The sequence below is a fragment of the Geotrypetes seraphini genome, chromosome 1 (assembly GCF_902459505.1).
Source record: "Geotrypetes seraphini chromosome 1, aGeoSer1.1, whole genome shotgun sequence".
Taxonomy (NCBI): domain Eukaryota; kingdom Metazoa; phylum Chordata; class Amphibia; order Gymnophiona; family Dermophiidae; genus Geotrypetes; species Geotrypetes seraphini.
The window spans coordinates 49,111,974-49,138,476 of NC_047084.1; the positions used below are offsets into that span (position 1 = coordinate 49,111,974).

At 46.0% G+C, this 26,503-nt stretch overlaps 1 protein-coding gene across 1 annotated transcript in view; it reads right to left on the bottom strand.

The window, feature by feature from the left end:
* Positions 1-26,503, bottom strand: part of MAP3K1 (mitogen-activated protein kinase kinase kinase 1) — a 212,254-nt gene that overhangs the window by 15,629 nt on the left and 170,122 nt on the right. Inside the window, exon 16 of the mRNA XM_033957630.1 lies at positions 6,652-6,794. Within this exon, the coding sequence (XP_033813521.1) occupies positions 6,652-6,794 (143 nt within the window). The remainder of the gene's footprint in view (positions 1-6,651; positions 6,795-26,503) is intronic.

The following is a 26,503-nucleotide window of genomic DNA, read 5'->3' on the forward strand; positions in this document are numbered from 1 at the left end:
TCTTCACCAATGGGACATACCAGAACAGTCCCAGGATCTTAGGATGGGACAGGTAAGCCTGCTACCAGTACAGTAGAACCAAACTTGGAATCCATTCTGGCTGCAACATCCATCCAATAAAATTTGGTGAAAGTATAAAGGCTGGACCATGTGGCTGCCCTACAAATTTCTTCAGGCGAGACTGATCTCGCCTCTGCCCAGGATGACGCAACACCCCTTGTGTAGTGTGCCTTCAAGGCCACGAGAGATTGTTTTCAACTCCTGATATAAGCTGAAGAAATTGCCATACGAATCAATCTGGAAATGGTTGCCTTTGATGTCAACCTATCTTTTCGTGCAGCCCCCAGGAGCAAGAAGAGATGATCAGAAAATCAAAACTCATTTGTTACTTCCAAGTACAGAAGGAGAACTCTCCAAACATCCAGGAATTTCAGAACCTTGTACTCCTCCTCTCTGCAGAGGGTGAAAACTTGAACTACCTTCAGTAAAAAGGAAGGAACTGTACTTTGCGAATCACCAGCATCCTAGATTCTGAGAAAAGGCTCTCTGCAGGACACTCCGACACCCTTCTGACTGAGGCCAATGCTACTAAAATCATAGTTTTGACTGTCGTCCATCAGAGATGCCTCTTCCAGGGGTTCTTATGGAGCTCGTGAGCATAAAAATCTGGACACATCTGGATGCAAAGCCAATGTTTGTTTACTTGAATTTCCCTGAAGCAGGAGACACACACAATCTGCAAATTTGAGCGAACCCAATGCAAGGCCTTTTTCAAGACCTTCCTGAAGAAAAGCTAACACCAATGGAATTGGGGCCTTGATCAGGTCTACGTATCTGACCACACCAGTTCTGGAAACACTCCCAGGCTTTTGCATAAGCTGCTACAGTAGATTGCTTCTTTGCTCTCAGCACAATGGCTATGACTATGTTGGAATAGCCTTTGCGTGCTAACTTGTGCGTTCAAGAGCCATGTCCACAGAGGTTTGTATCCTCTAGGGCAGGGGTAGGCAATTCCAGTCCTCGAGAGCCAGAGCCAGGTCAGATTTTCAGGATATCCACAATGAATATGTATGAGATGGATTTACATGCACTGCCTCCTTGAGATGCAAATCTATCTCATGCATATTTATTGTGGATATCCTGAAAACCTGACCTGGCTCCGGCTCTCGAGGACTGGAATTGCCTACCCCTGCTCTAGGGCTAACAGGCCTTGAGAGAGAAGGCCCAGATGACAATGGAGTTTGAGACCCTTGCCCCTCTGAAGGCGCAGCAGATCTGCATACCACGGCCACTTCGGCCAGTCCAGGGAAATCTGGATCACCTGACCCGGGTGGGACCTTATTCTTCAGAGGATGATTCCTACTATTGGACACAGAGAGAATATATACAGGTGTTATGCCCAAGGCAAAGGCTGAACTAGAACATCCAGACCTTCACTTCCAGGCTTGTATCTTTGACTGAATAACCAAGCTGTCCTCCTGTTGCTGGCTGATGCCATAAGATCAAACATGTGGTGTCTCAGCACTTTACTAAGTTGCCGAAGGCTTCCTGAGATAGAGACCATTTGCTGGGATCCGGTGTCTGTTGACTCAAAAAGTCCGCTTGTACATTGTCCACCCCTGCTACAAGGGCTGCTGAGAGAGCCAACGGATAAACCTCTGCCCACCAAAACAGCAGTTGAGCTAACAGTCTCAATGGTGCACTCCTAGTGTTTCCCTGTCAATTGACATAGGCCAGTTTTTCTCAACCCGGGGTACGCATACCCTAGGGGGTACCATGAGCCGCCTGTTGTGGGTATGCGGCCTGGCCGCCAATTCCTGCCCCTCCCCCAACCTTCTTGGAGCTGCACTTGCTCCTTCAATCTTCAGCAGCGCTCCATGCGGTGGACGATGCAAGCAGCAATTCAGGCGCTGCACGTAAGTGGCTGACCCAGAAGCCTTCTCTCCGATATCCGAGTTGACGTCGGAGAGAAGGCTTCTGGATCAGTCATGTGCAACGTGTGGGTTGCTGCTTGCACCATCCATTGCGGGAGTGCTACTGGGGACTGAGGACCGAAGGAGGAGGCGAGTGCAGTTCAGACAAGGGGAGGCATGATGTTCTGCGACCATTTGGGGTTCGATAATAATTGATTTAGTACTACCATGTTTCCCCAAAAATAAGCCCTAGTCACTGGCAGCAGAAGTGCTCCCCCCGCAACCCTTTTATCTCTCCCACCCATCCGAACCCCGACCGCGAGATCAAAATACAGTACCTTATATCAAACCGCATTGTCAGCAGCACAGTCCCCATCATGGGTTGCCCGGGCGTTCTTCTGCCGTGTTGCTGATGATGTCCTCAGCAATGCAGCAGAGAAGCGCCCGGTTGTGAGAAAGCCGCAATGGGGCCTGTGCTGCTGATGATGCGGTTTGATATAAGGGGATGGGGCAATATTCTTATTCATTCGCTCGTTATCTCATGTTTAGATTACAGTAATGCACTATGCAAAGGAATCACTAAGAAAGAAATAAAACATCTTCAAATTATTCAAAATACTGCCATTAAAATTATTTCAAAAGCACGTAAATACGATCATGTCACACCTCTTTTGATCAATGCTCATTGGCTTCCTATAGATCATCGAATTTCCTATAAAATAATGTTACTGACTTATAAGACCAAAACTTCCGGACAACCTGATTTTATTAACAGGCTATTTATCCCCCATACCTCCCATTGCACATTACGTTTATCTAATCAAAACTTGTTATCCATCCCTTCTTTAAGATTCATTAACACTATGCGTACTAGCATCTTTTCTGTTACGGCTCCTACCATCTGGAATTCAGCACCAAATAATATAAGAGAAATTATATCCCTGGATAAATTTAAAAGTAACTCGAAGGCCTTTCTTTTTAAAGACGCATTCAGTGTATAATAGTCCTTCTAAGGACGGTAATGGAAATCTGTTCCTTGCCATATTTTAATCATGTTAGCTTATCTTACATTATTCTAGACTATTTATATTTTTGTTCCCCTTTCCTTTTGTTTTGGTCCTTTTCCCCCCTCTTTCTCTTTATACAATTATTTACAATGTCCAATGTGACAAGGACAAGAGGACATGGACTGAAGCTAAGGGGTCAAGTCCAGAACAAATATCAGGAAGTTCTGCTTCATGCAACGAGTGGTAGACACCTGGAATGCTCTCCCGGAGGAAGTTATTGCAAAATCCACCATTCTAGGATTTAAAAGCAAACTAGATGCACATCTCCTTATGAGAGGCATAGAGGGGTATGGGTGACTTAATTTTCGCCAGGTGTACACCTGGCAGGGCCTCCGCGTGTGCGGATTGCTGGACTTGATGGACCAAGGTCTGATCCGGTGATGGCGGTTCTTATGTATTTCTGCCCTTCTCTATCCTGTATCGGTAAGTTAATGTTTGTCAGTGCATTTGATTGTTTGTAGCATTCTTTGTAATTTGTTTTTAACACAAGTTCTTTTTATACTTTGTTTTTATAGTATGTAAAACCACTTTGAATTTTAATAAGGTGGTATATCAAATTTTTAAATAAACCTGAAACCTGTGAGAGGGGAGGAAAGATGCTGCACATTTGGGGTAGAGAAAACCTGGTTCTGCTGTGGTTTAAGTGCCTTTTGTGTTAGGGGGCATGGCATGGGTGGATAATTGGACAAAAAATTCCACAGATTGTTTATTGAGTTGGATATGGTGGTGGAGAGGGAACAGAGGGACAGATTGAAGGGGATGCAAGGTGGGGGAATATTGGATATAGTGATGGGATGGAGAGCTGTGGAATGGGGATGGAGAGGAGTGATAGGAATGAGCATTGGGCCGGTGAGCAGTTGTGAAAAATGCTGCACATGATCCGGGGGATGAGAGAGGGAGAAATATTAGATTGGGAGGGGGGCCAGAAAGGAGGACAGGAGGCGAGATGACAGACCACTGCAAAGAGGAGGGGATGTGTGCAAGAGAACTTGCCCATAGTGACTAATCAGTACAAGTGCTTTTTATGTATCTAATAAGAACATAAGCAGTGTCTCTGCTTGGTCAGACCAGAGGTCCATCACGCCCAGCAGTCCGCTCATGCGGCGGCCCATCAGGTCCAGGACCTGCATAGAATCCTCTATCTATACCCCTCAATCTCATTTTCCTTCAGGAAATCATCCAATCCTTTATCTATACCCTTCAATCCCCTTTTCCTTTAGGAAATCATCCAAGCCCCTCTTGAAAACCAATACCGTACTCTGTCCTATCACACCCTCTGAAAGCGCATTCCAGATGTTCCCCAAGACCTTGGCTGAGATTGGTTGTTTATTAAAATAAATAGAAGAAATGGCATTACAATTAGTACTATTATTATGGGTGTGGAGTCAGGGGCAGAGTTTGGGCGGGTCTGGAACATAGCTTGGGCGGGTCTGGGGTGTAGCTGGGGCAGGGGTACTCAGTTGGTATTTGTTAGGCTTAGGGAGTACTTGGCTTGAAAAGGTTGAGAAACACTGACATAGGCTACCGCTATGGTATTTTCCGAGAGAACCCAAACCGCCTTGCCATTCAGTACGCTCTCCAGGACTCAATGGGCTAAGTGTATCCATATCAACTCTACACGATTTATGGACCAACTCCTCTGCGAAGAAATCCACCACAATTTTGGTATCAGTCTGATGAATTATCTCCAGAGTATAGGTCTGCACAGGAACGGGGATCGCGGTAATCCCGTGGAATTTCCCCCCCTAACCCACGGGACTCCCACAGGGACCCCCCTCTGGCCCACAGGACTCCCACGGGGACCCCCCTCTAGCCAACGGACTCCCACGGGGTTGGAAGGCTTTGGAAGCAGGGTTCGTCCATATAATATAATGGACACGTCAGCCTTAGTAAAAGAGGGGGTTTATAAGTTAATTACCTGAACAGAAAACAAAAAAAGGGTTCCATCAAAGAGATTCCACAAGGAAAACAGCAGCACAAACACAAAAGAAACTGTGGAATTGGTGATCCTGTCAGAAGTAATTGCTGCTTTTTATGGGGACGGGCGGAGATGGAGGTAATTCCTTGCGGGGATGGGTGGGGACGGAGAGGATCCTGACGGGGATAGAGAGGATCCTGGCGGGGACGGGTGGGATTTCTGTCCCCGTGCAACTCTCTACTCCAGAGGAGTCATCTATACCAGTTTTAAGCAAAAATGAGGTGTTTTGAAGCAGCTGGAGTCTTTTAAAAGAAGACTGGGAAATCCAAGATGGCCACCACGATAGCGGTTCTGGTGCCTGAAACAGCCTGTGGAGGTTCAATACAAAATCCAAAAACAGCCCTACTCATTGTACCATGTTTGTGCTGACAGCTGCTATTCACTGTACCTCTAGCCAGAGGTATGAGAAGATTTCAGCCTCAGACACGGCTTGTTTCTTCAAACTTCTGTCCAGACCCCTTGTGGGAGTAGAGCCTCAGACCCCCACCGAAGCCCATGCAATACCGTGGGATAGGAACGCAACTGGCCCCACCTAATTAAGGAACAGAACTGCCATGGGAGCCAAACAGCCTGTGGACGAGACCTGGGGCAAGCTTGCTCCCAAGGGAACGGTCCCTGAGCCTCTGAACTGTTGAAGCAGGCTGGCTACACAGGCATTAAGCAAAGCAGGTGTCTGTAGGCTACAGACCTCTAACCTGAGAGTCTGTCTCTTCTTGCAGCTAGAGATGTCGCGGGGGAACCAAGAGACTCTGCAGCATAAAAAGCCTCACCATTGGTTAAAACTCCTCAACAATAATTAGAAAATAAACTCAATCAGAACAGACAAGCTCCTACAACTTTGTATGTAGAGAGAAAGATTGAAGAGATCAAGCACAGCCCAGAGTGAGGGAAGGCGGAGCAGAAGATTATGTAAATGAGGATCTCTACATACTTCACAGTCAAGGAGGGCTAAAACCCGTTGGTCAAGACTGATGTTCCTATTGCACTGAAATGTAGGTTATCAACTCAAGAATTGTCTAGCCACCACGAGTTCATGATCTTTCAAGATCACATACTTTTGCTCCATCAGCTGGCCATGTGTGACCCCAAAAGCTTACTTATTTCAACATCTTTGGATAATTCATATGTTGATCAAATACAAGGTAGAAACCCCCAGAAACAGACCAGTAATTGTTTAAATATTTATAAAAATTGAGGATCATGTTTGTTTTCAGGACACATTTGGATCAAAATGTGACTTAAAAAAAAAAAAAAAATCAATGAAAGAGCTAACTGCAAGTGAATAAATCTTTTAAGGTTCTTTATACTGTGGCTCAGCTGATACAAAACCAACTAACCAATTTATGCAAGTACCACATATCTATATTCTTTTTTATGGGTTCTTATCTAGTGGAGATTTTTAAACCCTAGCTTTTTTGCTCCCTTATAAAGCCCAAAGATTTAGACATAACAGCTTAAACGAAATATGCAACTCTATTGGAAGCCACTAACGTACTTGCAATAGTGAAGTGACCCTACCCCAGTGGCTACTCTAATAACCTTGGCAGCCATATTTTGACCCTTTTAAAGCTGCTCAAAGTCTTCTGGGACAAGTGCACATATAGGGGACTGCAACAGTTCAAGTAGTTAATATTTGGTTTTAGAAATTAACAGTATTCAATTCAAAAGACAAATTAGGAAAGAGGAAACATACCTCTGGTGCCATGAATGCAATAGTCCCCAATAACTGTCCCTGAAATTCTCCAGCACCTGTTCCTTTTGAAGCTAACCTGGCTGCTGCACCAAAGTCAGCAATTCTTAATCTGTGTCCAGTGCTGTCAATTAGTAGATTAGCACCTAATAAAAAATGCACAGATATTACAATGTTGCTGTTTTGTTTTTTTAATTCTAGCCAATTACTTTCAGAGTCCCTCTTAATTCCAGACTGATACGTCTTCCTCAACCAATAATGGGGACATTGATGAGTATTCCTGAAGGCCTGCTAACCCTCATAAACTATGTTTTTCCCATATAGCAAAGTTACTTACCTGTAGCAGATGCTCTCCAAGGACAGCAGGCATATATTCTCACATGTGGGCAACGACATTCACAGAACCCAGTATGGACAGTCAAAAAGTGTGTACTGTCACTTTAAATTTTAAGTATTGCCCATACTGCACACGAACTGGTTCCTTCCTGCCCACTGGCTTGTGGAACCATCAGTTCAGAAAAAAAAGATAAGCAGCTAAATAGGGGAGGAGGGCGGATTATGAGACTATGTACCTGCTGTCCTCAGAGAACACCTATTACAAGAAACTTTTTTTCTGAGGACAAGCAGATACATATTTTCACCTGTGGGACTCCCAAGCTGCCAGGATCATGCCTCTAGGAAGAGGGTTACAGTTAAACATGAGCCTGGCAAAAGGGAAAGTTGGCATTAGGAAGAGAAAATTTTTTTGCAGAACTGCTTGCCCAAATCGATTATCCCATCTAGAATGATTCTACAAGCAGTAATGGAAGTGACCAAGTGGCTGCCTTAGAGATGTCCTCTACGGGTGTAGAGCGAATATGGGCTACTGAAGTCACCATAACTCAAACTTTATGAGCAGTGACACAGCCTTCTAGCATCAGTCCAGCCTGAGAATATGTGAAGGAGATACAGTCCACTAGCCAAGAGAAGATGGTTCTCATGGTGACTGTAAGTCCAAGTATGTTAGGGTTGAAGGACACAAAGACTTGAATGGTCAGGCAGACCTTAGAAAATTGAAATACTGGGAATCGAAATGGCAGATAAAATTTAATGTGGACAAATGCAAAATGATGCACATTGAAGATGCTAGGGTCCACCTTGGGGGTAAGCACTCACAAAAGAGATCTGGGTGTCATTGTAGACAATTTGCTGAAACCTGCTCAAAGCGTGGCGGTGGCCAAAAAAGCAAACAAGATGCTAGACATTATTAGAAAAGAAATAATAAACAAGATTAAGGAATGTTGTTATATAATGTCTCTGCATTGTTCCATTGTGCGACCTCACCTTGAAGCTTGGGGTGATCTAAGTAGTAAGCAAGAGCTCATTTACAGTCTAAGATGTGAAGAGCTGCTTCAACAGGGTGAGAATGTGGCCTTGGGAAGAAGGCTGGCAGAACTACAGACTGGATGATGTGAAACACTGAGACAACTTTTGTGAGGAAAGTAGGATATGTTCGGAGAACAATCCTATCATGGAAGAATCTTGTATAGGGTGGATCCGATATAAGTGCCTGAAGTTCACTGACCTGGCATGCAGACGTAAGAGCTATAACATAGAACATGATGGCAGAAAAGGGACACGGCCCATCCAGTCTTCCCACACTAATGGCCCACCCCCTAACTACCTCCATGAAGAGATCCCACATGCCAATCCCATCTTTTCTTAAAATTTGGCACGCTGCTGGTCTCAATTACCTGTTGTGGAAGATTATTCCAGCAATCAACCACCCTTTCGGTGAAGAAATATTTTCTGGTGTCGCCATGAAATTTCCCACCCCTGATTTTCAATGGATGCCCTCTTGTTGCCGTGGGTCCTTTAAGGAAAAAGAGATCCTCTTCCACCTCGATACGGCCTGTGACATATTTGAACATCTCGATCATGTCTCCCCTCTCTCTGCATTCCTCGAGTGAGTACAGCTGCAACTTTCCAAGTTAGATGTTTTAGTTAGCAAGTCAAGAGTGGCTCAAAAGGAGAAACTAAACTGCTCAAAGTTGTTAAAACACACGCAGACTGAAAAATTGCAGACAGATCTTAGGAAATTGGAAGACTGGGTATCTAAATGACAGATGAAATTTAATGTAGACAAATGCAAAGTGATGCACATTGGGAAGAATAACCCAAATCATAGTTACCAGATGCTAGGGTCAGCGCCCAAGAAAAAGATCTGAGTGTCATTGTAGACAATACACTGAAACCTTCCACCCAATGTGCATTGGCATCCAAAAAGCAAACAAGATGCTAGCATTAGAAGAAAAGGGATGGTTAACAAGACTAAGAATGTTATAATGCCTCTGTATCACTCTATGGTGTGACCTCTGCTTGAGTACTGTCACTTTATCTCAAAAAAGATATAGTGGAACTAGAAAAGGTTCAAAGAAGAATGACCAAGATGATAAAGGGGATGGAACTCCTCTTGTATGAAGACAGACTAAAGAGGTTAGGGCTCTTCAGTTTGGAAAAGAGATGGCTGAGGGGAAATATGATTGAAGTCTACAAAATCCTGAGTTGCACAGAACGGTTACAAGTGGATAAATGTTTTACTCCATCAAAATTACAAAGACTATAGGACACTCAAAGTTACAGGGAAATACTTTTAAAATCAATAGGAGGAAATATTTTTTTACTCAGAGAATCGTTAAGCTTTGGAATGCATTGCCAGAGGATGTGATAAGAGCAGTTAATTTAGCTGGTTTAAAAAAAGATTTAGACAAGTTCCTGGAGGAAAAGTCCATATTCTGTTATTGAGACAGACATGGGGGAAGCCACTGCTTGCCCTGGATCGTTAGCATGGAATGTTGCTATTATTTGGGTCTTTGCCAGGTACTCGGGACCTGGACTGGTCACCGTGAAGACAGGATATTGGCCTAGATGGACCACTAGTCTGACCAGTAAGGCTATTCTTATGTGCTTATGTACTTGTGCAGATAGTGAAAGTGTCTACTTGCTGGAAGAGATACACAGTTGCGAGTGCTACCGAGTATAGATTGGGATGGAGAGAGTGAGACTTTGTTCTGAGTGAGTAGTGTTGGAAAAAACTGAAGTATGGTGGGTTCCTGAACAGAGAGTTGTAGGAGAAGAGGAAACCATGGCTGACGTGGCCAATGGAGTGCAATGAGATTCATGGTACCTCAATCTTGAAGTTTGAGTAAAGTTTTCCCAACAAGTGGTATTGGAGGAAATATACAGAGGAACTTCTCACGCCAGTCCAGAAAAAAGGTGTCCGATGATTGGGAGTGTAGAGTCTGGAGCAGTATAGCAGAAGGCTGTGGGGGGAAGCAGAGACATTTATTTCTGTGGTCCCCCCAATCTGAGAAGATCTGTCATAAGGTAGATGTTTTGTGAGGTAGAAGGAGTCTGCTCAGACATTCTGTTTTCCTGCAAGATAAACTGCTTTGAGCAGCATGTTGTGAGCAATCATCCTATTCCATATTTCTATTGCTTCCTGGTAGAGGGCGAGACCTTGTGCCTCCTTGTTTGTTCAAGTAGAACATGGTGACTTGATTTTTGGGGTGAATGAGGACTACTTGATTCTGTAAGCAATTTAGAAAGGTGTGCAGGGCATTGTGAATTGCTTGGAGCTCCAGGCGATTGATGTGGAGATTTTCTTGTGAGTAATCCAGACTCCCTGCATGTCAAGGTTGTTGAGATGGGCTCCCCAGCCCAGCATGGAGGTGTTTGTGGCAAGTAGCTTTTGGTGGGGAGGAGGCTGAAAGAGGCCTCTGGAGAGATTGTATAGAAGCATCCATCAATGGAAGGAGTGACAAAGGTCTGAGATCACTTGTATTATTGCAGATATACTGTAGATCTGGTGGCTTGTGACCACTGGGGCGAGATGCTATTGGGAATATCTGAGATGTAGACGTACCAACAGAGTAATGTGAATTGTCCAAAGCCATGTGACCCAGAAGACGCAGCATTTACCATACCATAATGTGTGGCAGGTAATAAAATTGTCGACACTTTGTTGAGGTAGAAAAGCTTGACTTTGAATAACATCCAGAAGAGCTCCTATAAACTCTAAGGTCTGCGTTGGTTGGAGATGTGACTTCTGGTAGTTCACTAAACACCAGCAGTTCTAATAGACAAACTCTCAAGTTGATGGCATGCTGAGCTTGTTGTGATAATGAGGCCTTGATCAACCAATCATCTAGAAAAGGAAATATGTGATGCTCCAAAAGTGAAAGGTTGCAGCTACTACCAGGCATTTTGTGAACACCCTTGGTGCTGTTGCTAGGCTGAAGGGCAAGACTCTGTATTGAAAGTGATGAGAACCCATTCTAAATTGAAGATATTTCAGTGGGTACGTCTGGCATGTGAGTGTATGCTTCTTTGAGGTCTAAAGAGCAGAGCCAATCACTCTTCTCCAATATAAGTAACAGGGTTCCCAGAGAAACCATGTGAAGCTTTAAGTATTTGTTGAGAGCATGGAGGTATAGAATTGGATGGAGACCTTTTGTCTCTTTCAGTATCAGGAAATAATTGGAGTATAACCCTCAGCTCCTCTCCTGCAGAGGAACTTGTTCTATTGCATTGAGCTGGAGAAGGGCTCAGAACTCTTGTGAAGGAGGGTTTTCTGGAGGGAGTGAAAAGATTCTTGGAGGGTGGTTTGGAGGTGTTCCTAGCAGGCAGAGGGCACAGCCCTAAGCCACTACCTGGCCCACCCACTGTTCTGAAGTTATGAGAGTCCAACGTTGAGAGAACTGATGAAATCTGCTCCCTGTTGGAAAATCCAGAGGGATATTGAAGGAAGTTTGGCAATGCTCTTTAATAAGGAGTCAAAAGGACGATTGTTTGATTGATTCTGAGACTGACTTCTATTGTCTGGGATTGTAGTAAGAAGAGGTACTGGAGTAGGAAGAACATCTAGAGGTACTGGAATACCTGCAAGATAACTGTTTCCTCAATAGAGTCATCATGTGTCTTAATGTTGTTTGCAGCCTCCTTGATGTGGTCCCCAAAGAAGTCATCACTTTTACAAGAGACATAAGTGAAACGTCCCTGCACAGAAGTCTCAAAACTCAGAGACATTTTACACATCACAAAAGCCACTGCAGAAACTCTGGAATAAGCACAAACAATATCAACGCAGGTGCCATAAAACGGTAAAAGGGGCCAAAAAGGACTACGAGGAAAAAATAGCCAAGGAGGCGAAAAACTTCAAGCCATTCTTTCGATACATTAAGGGGAAACGACCCGCAAAGGAAGCGGTGGGTCCGTTGGATGACCGTGGAATAAAGGGAGTGCTAAAGGAAGATAAAGAAATCGCCGACAAACTGAACACATTTTTTGCGTCTGTATTTACTGAAGAGGATATACGCAACATACCGGAACCCACCAGGCTCTATGCTGGAAATGAAGACGGGAAACTGACAGGGCTGACAGTCAGTCTAGAAGAAGTATACAGACAGATTGATAGGCTAAAGAGCGATAAATCCCCAGAACCAGATGGCATCCATCCGAGGGTCATCAAGGAACTGAAAGGGACCATAGCTGAACTGCTTCAACTAGTAGCCAAACTGTCGATCAAATCGGGAAAGATTCCAGAAGACTGGAAGGTGGTGAATGTTACGCCGATCTTCAAAAAGAGTTTGAGGGGAGATCCAGGAAACTACAGACCGGCGAGTCTAACCTCGGTACCGGAAAAGATGGTAGAGGCGCTGATAAAGGACCGCATCATTGATCACCTTGACGGACACGGGCTGATGAGGACCAGCCCGTACGGTTTCAGCAAAGGCAGATCTTGTCTGACGAACTTGCTGCACTTTTTCGAGGGAATAAACAGGCAGATAGACAAGGGCAACCCGGGATCATGAACAGATCAGACAGGGTTATCATGCCGCTGTACCGGGCCATGGTACGCCCTCACTTGGAATATTGTGCCGTACATGAAGAAGGACATGGTACTACTCGAAAGGGTCCAGAGAAGAGCGACTAAAATGGTAAGGGGTTGGAGGAGTTGCCGTACAGTGAGAGATTGGAGAAACTGGGCCTCTACTCCCTTGAAAAGAGGAGACTGAGAGGGGACTTGATCAAAACATTCAAAATACTGAAGGGAATAGACTTAGTAGAGAAAGACAGACTGTTCACCCTTTCCAAGGTAGGGAGAACGAGAGGTCACTCTCTAAAGTTGAAAGGGGATAGATTCCGTACAAACATAAGGAAATTCTTCTTCACCCAGAGAGTGGTAGAAAGCTGGAACGCTCTTCCTGAGTCTGTTATAGGGGAAAACACCCTCCAGGGTTTCACGACAAAGTTGGACATGTTCCTGCTAAACTGGAGCGTACACAGATGAGACTGGACTCATTTAGAGCACTGGTCTTTGACCTGAGGGCCACCGCGTGAGCAGACTGCTGGGCAGGATGGACCACTGGTCTAACCCAGCAGCAGCATTTCTTATGTTCTTATTAAAAGTAGCTTTAGTTTAACTTCTACATGTCCATCTATTTATATTCCACTATTCTATTAATATAGATGCCTGTACACATTTGCTGAGTCTAGCCAGGGTTCTGGCCTCTGCCTGTGGAGTGTTGGTGTATGAATGAGCGCTATTGGCACGCTGTAAAGAAGACTCTACTAATAGAGACTGAAGTTGCAACTGAGGTTTATCAAAACCAGGGCAATTCTGTATTCCATAGAGAGAGTCCAGTTTATGGGGAGACACTAGGATAGTAAGATGTGTTTCCCAGTTTTTAAACAGAGCATATTTCATGATTATGTGAAGGGGAACTTTGATGCATTCTTTAGACCAGGGCTGCCCAGGACAGAGGCTGAGAACTACAGACCAGTGAGTCTCACATCAATAGTGAGCAAACTAATGGAAACTCTAATCAAACACCAATTAGATAAGATCCTGGATGAGGAGAATCTGCGGGATCCACGCCAGCATGGATTTACCAAGGGGAAATCATGCCAATCCAACTTGATCAGCTTCTTTGACTGGGTGACGGGGAAGCTCGATGTTGGAGAGTCCTTGGACATTGTATACTTGGACTTCAGCAAAGCATTTGATAGTGTCCCTCACCGCAGGTTGTTGTGCAAAATGAGTTCTATGGGATTAGGTGACACTTTGACTAAATGGATTGGGGCCTGGCTTGCTGGTAGGCTTCAGAGGGTGGTGGTGAACGGCACCCCCTCCGTAACGACAGCAGTGATCAGCGGAGTGCCGCAGGGCTCGGTCTTGGGCCCGATCCTTTTCAATATCTTTATAAGGGACTTGGCTGAGGGGCTTCGCGGTAAAATAACGTTATTCGCCGATGACGCCAAACTGTGTAACATAACAAGCAAGAGCACAACGGACAATATGAAACACGACCTACTCCTATTGGAGCAATGGTCTAGGACCTGGCAACAGTTTCAATGCCAAGAAATGCAAAGTCATGCACCTTGGCAGTCAAAATCCATGCGAGACTTACACCCTAAATGGCGAGATCCTAGCAAGGACTGTTGCGGAACGGGACTTGGGGGTAATCATCAGTGAAGACATGAAGACTGCCAATCAAGTGGAGCGGGCTTCATCTAAGGCTAGGCAGATCATAGGATGTGTACGTAGGAGTTTCGTCAGCCGCAAGCCTGAAGTCATTATGCCGTTGTATAGATCCATGGTGAGGCCCCATCTGGAATACTGCGTACAATTCTGGAGGCCTCATTACCGCAAGGATGTGCTGAGGCTTGAGTCAGTCCAGCGAATGGCCACCCGGATGGTCTCGGGACTCAAGGATCTCCCGTACGAGGAACGGCTGGATAAGTTGCGGCTATACTCACTCGAGGAACGCAGAGAGAGGGGAGACATGATCGAGACGTTCAAATACCTCACGGGCCGTATCGAGGTAGAAGAAGATATCTTCTTTTTCAAGGGTCCGACGGCGACAAGAGGACATCCATGGAAAATCAGGGGCGGGAAATTGCACGGCGACACCAGGAAATACTTTTTCACCGAAAGAGTGGTTGATCGCTGGAATAGACTTCCACTTCAGGTGATCGAGGCAAGCAGCGTGCCTGATTTTAAGAAGAAATGGGATCGTCATGAGAGGGAAAAGAGGATGAGACGAAGAAGAAGAAGTCCTGGTGTGATACAGGTGAAGCAGGATAAGTCCTTTGGATAAAGGTGAAGTAACCAGACCTCACAGGAGAAAACCCCCTCCCCTCCCTCTTGCTCTAATAAATCAGTATATTAACTGTAAAAGATATTTCATAACCCACTTGCCAGCTGGCCTATAGTGATTGAGAAATATTCTGTTTCTGAGTTAGCTATGGTAAGCAAAAACTTGTAAGAAACAAGACTTAAATTCCGATGCATGGCACCTGGCCGGATATTATGCAAAGAGGAACACAGCTCATGGTCAGAAAAACAGAGTACTCAGGAACATTATTTAGCAAGATATATCATGTGTTACCACAGCAGAGAAGGAATTTTGGACTCGGAATTGCATATATGGTAAAGGGAAAAGGACATTTGCGGGAAAAGGTTAGGCCTTACGGCAAACTGAACAGACGTATAAGATGACACAAATAGATAAGCCAATAAATGAATCTACTTATGTATTGACGTATAAGAAAAATAACCAATAAAGATGTATCATGTGATTTAGGCTAACGTGGTATTGACCACCAAGAAATGTATAAAACCAGGTCTATAAGCAGAAGTAATCAGAACAGACATCAGAGGACCCTCAGGCCTGAGGATCACATCTGTTACATTATATGCTGAATGATTTATTCTTGTAAGCTGTTACTGATTTGCTAATAAATGTATACCTATTGAAACCAGTATATAGTGTGTGGAGTCTCCATTCCGAGGTAGGCCTAGACAGCGGCCTACTTCAGTCACGTGGGATCTCTGCACAGAGATAAATAGGGGAGGGTCATTAGGGTGGGCAGACTGGATGGGCCACGGCCCTTATCTGCCGTCTTTTTCTATGTTTCTATGAGATCTATAGGCAGGCCAGGTTTTCAGGATATCCACAATGAATATGCATGAGAAAGATTTGCCTGCACTGCCTTCTTGGTATGCAAATCTCTCTCATGCATATTCATTGTGGATATCCTGAAAACCTGGCCTGCCTGTAAATCTTGAGGACCGGATTTGGGCAGCCCTGCTTTAGACCATTCCTCATAGTCTAAGAGTCATTCACTCTGCATGGGGCTTCTATTCATACTCCATCCTAATAGGGAGAGCCTGGCCCATCTTGCGTATAAAACTTGTGAAAGAATAGCTCTCAGATGGAGATCTGCAACGTGGAGAAGGATCAGATGGTATGCCATAAAGTTCATCTGCAGAGAAATCAGGAAGGTCATCACTGGAATGTGGTGACAAATCAAGAGTCAGATTCATCAAAGTATTCTCTTGTAGCAGATCATAAAGGGGAGCATTGAGTCGCGCATCAAGAATGTGTCAAGGTAAATCACGTTCTCTGGAGAATGATCTGTGATGTATACGTTGAGCGTCTCCTGGATGTTGAAGCTCAATGTTGAGGCATCCTGGAGCGTTCCCTGGAATTATGCTTCGACAAATCCTTGGACTAGACTGGAGCTGATGCGGAGGTCGCAGGAGCCTGGGCAGGCTGCGAAAAAAGTTAAAAAAAAACCTTGACTAGTGTGACCATCCAGCCGCTATCCCCGCCAAAGTCCCAGTTAGAGTTCAGGGTCAGGTCCAAAAGAAAGTCAGGAAAGGAATTGGCAAGTTACATTCCATTCCTAACTTTGATCATTTCCCTAATGGCCACCAGAGGGAGCTTGAGCTTTCCGATAGTGAGGTAAGTGAGATGTATCCAAGTCACCACCGGGGGAGCCCAAGTGCCTCATTGAACACTGCTGACTCAGCCAGGGTTGGGCGTGTCCCCAGAGTATTTAAGCCAGTAGTGAAGTACAGACAAGCAGGCCGGCTAGGGAGAAGGTTTAGGCCTCGTCTCCCTGAGGTACTCCCTGGGCCAAGCAGGTGCACTAAGCCTACCCCGATGGAAGTGGAGGAGACTGGACCAGCTGAGGAGCTGTCTTTGTTGGATGTTGAACTGCCCATGGAATGCCAAGAAAGTTTTCCTGAGAGTGATACCAACTTTCCTGAGGCCATGCAGGTGGGCCTGATTTTCAGCTGCAAACAGTGAGTTTTGGTTTTCAAGTGACTGTTTGCCTGTTTTGGACTCTTTTGTGTTTCTGTAAAGCTAGGAGTGTCATTTTGGGGAGAGGTTTTGTTGTCACTCTGGTTGGGAGTTTTGAAAGCCATTCCTGAGGCTTTAATGAGCCATTCCTGAGGCTTCGTGTTCCTCCTTCCTCCACCCGACGCCATTCGAGCAGGAGGATTTGCCCTGCCCTACTGACTTTGCGAGCCAGCTCTACTTCAGCCCATCCGAGGGCTGCACAAGGCCAGCGTGACCCGGCCTCTCTTCAGCCCACTGCGGGCCGCCGAAAGCTTTTTCTTTCCGCTCCAGCGCCTCCAAGGCAGAGGAAGGAGGAAGCTTCCTCCATCGTGTTCCTCCTTCCTCCACCCAACGCCATTCAAGCAGGAGGATTTGCCCTGCCCTACTGACCTTGCGAGCCAGCTCTATTTCAGCCCATCCGAGGGCTGCACAAGGCCAGCGTGACCCGGCCTCTCTTCAGCCCACTGCGGGCCGCCAAAAGCTTTTTCTTTCCGCTCCAACGCCTCCAAGGCAGAGGAAGGAGGAAGCTTCCTCCATCGTGTTCCTCCTTCCTCCACCCGACGCCATTCGAGCAGGAGGATTTGCCCTGCCCTACTGACTTTGCGAGCCAGCTCTACTTCAGCCCATCCGAGGGCTGCACAAGGCCAGCGTGACCCAGCCTCTCTTCAGTCCACTGCGGGCCGCCGAAAGCTTTTTCTTTCCGCTCCAGCGCCTCCAAGGCAGAGGAAGGAGGAAGCTTCCTCCATCGTGTTCCTCCTTCCTCCACCCGATGCCATTCGAGCAGGAGGTTTTGCCCTGCCCTGCTGACTCTGTGAGCCAGCTCTACTTCAGCCCATATTTTACTATTCTTTTCTGTACCATATTTTACTACTGCCTGCTCCTGTTTAGATGCTAAACTCTTCTCTGCTTTTGCTTTGTTCAGCACCAAACTGTACCATATTTTACAATTGTCTTTGTTCCTGTTTAGATGCTAAACTTTTCTCTGTTTTTGCTTAGTTCAGCACCAAATTGTACCTTATTTTACTATTGTCTTGGCCCCTGTTTAGATGCTACACTTTTCTCTGCTTTTGCCTAGTTCAGCACCAAACTGTACCCTCAGCCAAAGGTTTCTTACCAGTCTCTCACTTTCTCGGTTGCCCCATTTCCCCTAGCACATCCTGGTCTACACACATACCTTAACTGTGCAATTCTCCCTCGTTACCCATTTATTGACCCAAGTCTCTCCGCTCTAGGCACCACATGGAAAGCGCTTAGACGCCAATTGTCCCCACTGATATAGCCCTCCTTAGTTCTAAAAAAAAATAAATAAATAAATAAATAAAAATAAAAAATAAGGTCTCTCCCCCCTACTTGCCCCTGCTCTTAGCCAGCTCGACTTAAATTTCCCCTGCTCCTTCCTCAACCAACTCTATCCCCCCTCGCTGCAGACTCTCTCACACCAAACACCCCACCATGAACCCATCTTTCTGGATCCTTCTCCTCCTACTCTGCTCACCTCTCTATCCTTCCCTCTGTCTGAAACCTCCCTCCCCCAACCTACTCGACCCCGCTAACACCAATACCATCTGCCCCGGACTCAGAATCCCCACACTAATACGCACCAGAAACTCCCCTCCCAAGAAAAACCCCCGAAAAGTCAACCAAGATTCTCTGAAGCCCCTACCCCCTGCCAATCTTCCCAACACTGTCCCGGACTCTCTCACCCCAGTCCCGACACTTTACTGCAATGCCAGATCCGCGTGCAATAAGACCCAAATCCTGAAAGACCTTCTAGATGAGCTCAACCCTTGTTTCCTGTGCATCAAAGAATCATGGATCGCCAAAGACGATCAATTCACACAAAACGAACTCCTCCCCCATGGTTACCAAGGCCTCTTCTCCCCCAGACCCAATCGAAAAGGTGGTGGTCTTGCACTCCTCTCCAAATCTTTCTTCGACGTCCAGCTCCTTGAGACGGGCACCCATGCCTCCCTAGAATATTTGCTTGCCTCAGTTAATGACGAACTCCGCACCCACCCATTGGGCATCCTGTTATTATACCGACCACCCATCCCTTGGACCAAATCTTCCAATCTCGTCTATGAGACTATAACAACTGCCTTCCTTAAATTCCAAAGACTTCTAATCGTTGGTGATATCAATCTCCACCTCGACGACATCAATAACAATGATACATCCGAATTCAACAACTTCCTTACCTCTCTAGGCTTTCCCTCACCCACCCCATCCCCAACCCACGAAAAAGGGCATACTCTAGACTTCACCACTTTCATTGATCTTACCGCTTTCAAAACCTCAACCGACGACACTCGCTGGGAACAAGTCCCTTGGTCTGACCACTTCTTAGGGACTACCTGCCTCCCCATCTTCATGTCACATCTTCACTCCCCACCCCACTCCTCTCATTCCATAACCTTCCGCAAAAAAACCTCGAGCAATCTATTCTGGTCCAAATTCCTCAACAAACTCTCCTCAAACCCTAGACCTACAGACCCCGAATCACACTGGCACAACTGGACCGCCCTATCCAAATCCACCTACCACTCCCTTGCCCCATTAACCACCAAAACCATCTCCTACCCCCGAAAGGCCCTCTGGTACCTACCTCTCCACAGAGAATTGAAACAGAAATGTCGCGCTCTGGAGCGCAAATGGAAAAAATCTAAATCCCCCTCTGATAGACAGACCTGGAGAGCTAATATTAAATTTTACAATTCAACATTAAAAAAAGCCAGGAAAATCTTCTTTGGAGATAAGATTTCTAGATCCAACAACCAGACCAGTGCGCTGTTCAACATCTGGCGCTCACTAACTACAAAAAAAAATGACCTATCTTTGCTCCCACCATCTCTATCAGCCGATGCCCTTGCAAATTTCTTTAATGAAAAGGTTACCACCCTAAGATGCTCCTTCCCCCCCACAGTCTCCTATAATTCCTTGACCTCTATTGATCTCAACCCTACCTCACTTGTATCCACTCCCATTCCTGCCGACAGATCCTGGACCTCCTTCGAGCTTGTCTCCGAACCGCAAGTCTCCAAACTCTGCCTCAAACTAAAAACTTGTAACTGCTCTTTGGACCCTTTCCCCTCCTACTTATTCGAGAATATCCCTACACAGGCCATCGCTTCCCTCACTGAACTTATTAACTCTGCCCTAACATCGGGCCTTTTCTCCCCCGACATGGGACACATTTCATTGTCCCCTCTACTGAAAAAGGCCGACCTTGATCCCTCCATTCCATCAAATTACCGTCCTATAGCAAATATCCCTCTCCTAACCAAGCTATTAGAATCCATCATATCCACCCAACTCTCTTCCTACCTACAAAGATTCTCTATCCTCCTACCCCACCAATTCGGCTTCAGACCCAACTTCAGCACCGAATCCCTCTTGGCCTCACTAATCTCTAAGGTGCAACAACTCCATTCGCGCAACAAATCTGCTGTTCTTCTTCAATTCGACCTCTCCGCAGCCTTCGATGTCGTTCACCACGACATCCTAATCTTCCAACTCTCCGAAATAGGCATAAGCTCCACTGTCCTAGATTGGTTCTCGAAATTCCTACGCTTCCGCTCCTACACCGTTAACACAAACGGTACCTCATCCCCCCCCTGGAAGCTCACCCCTCTCCCCTATCCTTTTCAACATCTACATGTCCTCTCTGAAACTCCTTCATCTATCCCCCCTAGAAACTCTCTACTCCTACGCTGACGACATCCTCATCCTCCTCGAGACCAACTCGAACCTCTCTAACCTCACTGAAAACATATCCTCATGTATTACGAACCGCCAATCCTGGGCCCAATCTGTACAAATGAAACTAAATGAGTCCAAAACAAAACTACTTTGGCTTGGCCCTATTTCAGACCATTTACCCTCCTCCATCCCACTACCTTCCGGCCCACTCTCCAGCTTGAGTTTTCAAGCAAAGTCCTAGGCTTCATCTTAGACTCCTCCCTCTCCTTCAGTGATCACCTCAACTCCCTGGTAAAAAAATGCTTCTTTAGCCTCCATATGTTGAGGAAAGTAAGATCCTGCTTTCACCATTCTCATTTCGCCATCCTCGTTCAATCCACCATCCTCTCCAGACTGGACTACTGCAACTCCATCTATATAAGCCTAACTAAGAAAAACCTCCACAGACTTCAGCTAATTCAGAACGCCGAAGCCAAGCTTATTTTCGCAAAAGGCAAGTTTGATCACGTCTCCCCTCTCCGTTCCAAGCTTCACTGGCTCCCAGTATACTCCAGAGTCCTCTATAAATGTGCCTGCTTAGCCTTCAAGATTCTACATGGCATCCTTCCCCCCGTTATCCCACTCCTTTGGAATTCCTCTAACCCACTCTCCTCTAGATCCTCCCAAAAACTGAAACTATCTTTCCCATCTACAAAAGGTATATCCCGCGCAGGAAAATTTGGAACATCCCTCCCCTTTAGAGCCACAGAACTCTGGAACAACTTCTCATCCCCGCTCAGAAATGTTAGCTCCTTCCAATCCTTCCGTAAACACCTGAAAACTTGGCTCTTTTCAAAAATCTAATCACACCCCGTTCTCTAGTACCCTGTTCCCTCCCTATCTTCTCAGTCCCTCTCCTATATCCATCTTTGTAGTTCCTTTCCTCTCAACCTCTGTAAACCGTGCCGAGCTCTGCGCTTGCGGAGATGATGCGGTATACAAACCTAAGGTTTAGTTTAGTTTAATTAGCAAAACCTAAGACACTCTCCTTGCCTGGCAGTTGAATAAATCTGCCAGAGGCTTTATTTATTTTTAAGCACTGTGAATTGCTGGAACCAGTGCACAGAACTGTATTTTGGTAAACAACCTGCTTGGGAGTAAGCTTGTGCTGGCTCTGAGGAGAGCTGAAACCTCAGCTGCCATTTTGACTTTATTTTGTACTGCTTTATTTTTCCTGCCTTTTTCATTTTGGCTTTGCTGGTGTTTGCATACTGACATTTGCATCTCTATTGATGAACTGTTTACCTTTATGTTTGGGATCAGTAAAGCTGAATTATGTTTCCATAAACCTTATTTGTGAGACTTTGATTTTTGAATTCCTGATTGAGTCCAGTCCAGTCCTGCAGGGTGACTCCATCTCGGGTCACACGCTGATGTAATTCATCTAAATAACCTTTTGGAGCGCTGGGGTGTCCCGCTCGGACCACAGTGGGGTTACACTAGAAGGGAAGGAACTGAAGAAAACAACAAATAATAACAAATGGGGGAGAGGAAGTGATGTCATCCTATTGAATTGCTGCTTAGAGCAGGAGCTCCATCGGGAATTTTGTGAATAGTAGTGAATTAAGCTTCCACAGTGCGATTAAATCCTGTGATTAGGGAGCTCCGTGATTGTAAAACCATGGCGACCTGAAAATAGCTTGAAAAATATTAATATTTTGGTGAGGCTGAAGACAAAGCAAGTTCTGAGGGGCCCAGAGGGACAGCAGACAAGAAAAAGATGGCGGCGGGGCAATCGGCCCAGTCAGAGTCGGAGGATGAAGGTATTACTGACCAAATGGTGGACGACGGAGAGGTGCCCAAGAAATCCATGAACATGTGGTTTCAAGAGCTGAAAGCTGAAATGTCGATAAGGCGGCTTTAGTGGAGCTCCGATCTGAGGTCAGTGAGCTGAGAACAAGGTCTCTGCCTTGAAAGACCATGTGGCAACACTCTCCACCTTGGTGCCGGGCATTAAGGAATCCATGGATCGCCTTCCCATTGAGTTGCAGGATCTTCAGAACCAGGTAGAGGATCTGGAAAATCGGTCCCAGCACTGTAACTTGCACTTCAAGGGAATACCTGAAATGGAGGCTTATCGGGACTGTAAGGTGGTGGTGCAGGACTTTTGTGAACACTTATTGTGGGCCGATGGAGCTGAGGTGCCGGATTCTATAATCCTCGTGCGGGCACATCTTAGCCTGGGACCAGCTCATGGACTGGGTACACGAGATATCGCCTGCTTTGGGGATTTTTCTCTGAAAGAGCGCATTTTGTTGGCTGGCTGGCAACAGGCGACTTTCCGATGGAAGGATCTTGGTGTGGGAGTTTTCCAGGATCTGGCTTGGTCTACCCTACAGAAGCGCCGAGTGTTTAAAGAAGTCACTCAAGCTTTGCAAGACAGTGGTTATAAATATCGCTGGTTCTTTCCTTTTGGAGTGTGGCTGACCATCAATGGAAAATCCAAATACGTGAGCCTGGGCGGTGATGCAGGAATTGGGTTGTGCGAGTGCTCCCAGGCCCCGGTGGTGGCCTCCACATCTAAGCAAAGTGGGACCTGGAGTACAGTGCTGCACTCCAGCAAAAAATCTAACAAAGCTGTTACTTGAAGACTTACACATGTTGTCTTGATGGTTTTTGTTGCTTCATAAGGGGCACAGGTTGCTGTCATTTGATTGTATATTTTTATTTGTTTCTATACCTGATGGTTCTGTTGGTGTGTTTAGTGTATGAGAGAGTAGCCTTAAAGTGTGAGTGAGATGGAGAAAGCAGGCTGGGACCACAGTAGTCTCTATGGGTTTTGGGGTTACTCAGGAATGGGTATATTTGGGGTTGGTCTTGTTGACTTGCTGTAGTAACGTTCTTTGGTGGGATTGAGCAGGGTTGTTGAGTGTGTGGGGCGAACGATGGGAGGAAGTTTGAGTGAGAGGGACTGTTACGGGAGTTTTGGAGCTATTTCTTTGTGTGATGATTGCCTTTTGGGGATGATTGCACTTTCTACCAGTCAGCTGATCCTGGCATGCAGGGTTTGGCACAGCGCCAGGGGGTTGGGAGGGGGAAGATCTTCGGGGAGTAGGGAAGTGTTGGTAAACTTCTTACTATAGGGTCCTGGAATGTTAATGGGCTCAATAGTCTGGGTAAAAGAAGCATTGTGTACTATGAAATGGTGAAAATGCAAAGGGATGTGTGTTTACTTCAGGAGACGCACTTGTGGCCAGGTGATGTGGCTGTCTTGTGCTCACCCTATTTTGATCAGGTATGGTCTCACCAGGGACAGCACCCTGGTAAAAGGGTTGGGGAGCTTGCCATACTTGTAAGAAAAGGTTTGGGGTTAGTTGTGAACCAAGTGTATCGGGACGCCGCTGGCCATTGTCTGGCTCTTCTGGGTTCCTAATGCAGGTCAGGCTGGGTTCTATGACTCTATCAAAGCGGATTTAGTGGTTTTTGTAGTGGGTTCCCTTTATCTGGGGGGTGATTTCAATATAACTCCTGATGTACACCTTGATCATTCCTCTGGGGTATCGAGATCATTCTCTAAGGCTCATCGTAGGGCTTTACTATCTTTGTTGACCTCTTTGGACCTGGTAGACTGCTGGAGGCTTTTGCATCCCATGCAACGCTCTTACACTCATTATTCTCATGCACATCAATCCTATGCTCGAATACATGGACTTTGGGGAGGGGTGAAGCAGATAGCCAAATTCAAATATAGGATCACACTCCAGTCTGGATAGCTTGTGCGGGTTATTGGGATGTTGGGGGCCATCATTTTTGGCAGCTTAATGAGTCCTTATTAAAAGATCCTAAAGTAGTGAATGACGTGGGTATTGCTGTGGACCAGTATCTTCAGCATTCCACTCCACAAGAAAGGCTCAAAGATGGAGACAGCAAACTACAGACCAGTGAGTCTAACATCGATAGTGAGCAAACTAATGGAAACTCTAATCAAACACCAATTAGATAAGATCCTGGATGAGGAGAATCTACGGGATCCCCGACAACATGGATTTACTAAGGGGAGATCCTGCCAATCCAACCTGATCAGCTTCTTTGACTGGGTAACGGGGAAGCTGGATATTGGGGAGTCCCTGGACATCGTGTACCTGGACTTTAGCAAAGCATTCGATAGCGTACCACACCGCAGGTTACTGAGCAAGATGAGTTCTATAGGATTAGGTAACACATTGACGAAATGGGTTGGGAGCTGGCTTGGAGGTAGGCTCCAAAGGGTGGTGGTGAACGGCACCCCTTCCGAAATGACGGAGGTGATTAGTGGAGTACCACAGGGCTCAGTCTTGGGCCCAATCCTATTCAACATCTTTATAAGAGACTTGGCAGAAGGGCTTCGAGGTAAAATAACATTATTCGCCGATGACGCCAAACTGAGTAATGTAGTGGGCAAATGCACAACAGACGAAGATTCAGTGCCCGACAACATGATGCACGACCTACTCCTACTGGAGCGATGGTCTAGGACATGGCAACTCAACTTCAATGCCAAAAAATGCAAAGTTATGCACCTGGGCAGCCAGAATCCATGCAAGTCTTATACCCTTAATGGCGAGATCCTAGCAAAAACGGTAGCAGAACGAGACTTGGGGGTAATCGTCAGTGAGGACATGAAGTCTGCCAATCAAGTGGAGCAGGCTTCGTCCAAGGCAAGACAAATCATGGGCTGCATACGAAGGGGTTTCGTCAGTCGTAAGGCGGAAGTCATTATGCCATTGTATAGATCCATGGTGAGGCCCCACCTGGAATACTGTGTGCAATTCTGGAGGCCGCATTATCGCAAGGATGTGCTGAGACTGGAGTCGGTGCAAAGAATGGCCACCCGGATGGTCTCGGTACTCAAGGATCTACCATACGAAAAACGGCTTGACAAATTACAGCTATACTCGCTCGAGGAGCGCAGAGAGAGGGGGGACATGATCGAAACGTTCAAGTATCTTACGGGCCGCATCGAGGCGGAGGAAGATATCTTCTTTTTCAAGGGTCCCACGACAACAAGAGTGCATCCGTTGAAAATCAGGGGCGGGAAACTACGAGGTGACACCAGGAAATTCTTTTTCACTGAAAGAGTGGTTGATCGCTGGAATAGTCTTCCACTACAGGTGATTGAGGCCAGCAGCGTGCCTGATTTTAAGGCCAAATGGGATCGGCACATGGGATCTATTCACAGGGCAAAGGTAGGGGAGGGACATTAAGGTGGGCAGACTAGATGGGCCGTGGGCCCTTATCTGCCGTCTATTTCTATGTTTCTATGTTAAGCCTATCGATCTGCCAGCATACCTCTTCTAGATTGACTGTCAACCCTGTCCGTTTCCCATCTTCGTTTCCAGCATATAACCTGATGGGTTCCGGTATGCTGTGTATATCCTCTTTGGTAAATACAGACGCAAAAAATGTGTTCAGTTTGTCGGCAATTTTTTTGTCCTCCTTTAGCACTCCCTTTATTCCATGGCCATCCAACGGTCCCACCACTTCCTTCATGGGTCGTTTCCCCTTATCGAAAGAACGGCTTGAAGTTTTTTGCCTCCTTGGCTAGTTTTTTCTCATAGTCTCTTTTGGCCCCTTTTACCGCCTTATGGCACCTGCGTTGATGTTTGTGCTTATTCCAGTTTTCGTCCGTTCTTGACCTTTTCCATTCCTTAAATGAAGTTTTCTTGTCTCTGATTGCTTCCTTCACCTCTACAGTGAGCCATGCCGGTTCCTTGTTTTTTTCCCTCTTGGATCCCTTGTTGATATGCGGTATATATAGATTTTGCGCTTCGGTGACTGTGTCATTAAAAAGGGACCAAGCTTGCTCTAGCGTTTTTACAGTGCTTATCTTCTTCTTAATCTTCTTCCCCACCATGATTCTCATCCCTTCGTAATTCCCTTTTCAGATGTTCAGTGCCTTGGCTGTCGTTCTGGACCGATGTTTTGCCCCTGCGTCTAGATTGAAGCAGATCATGTTGTGATCGCTG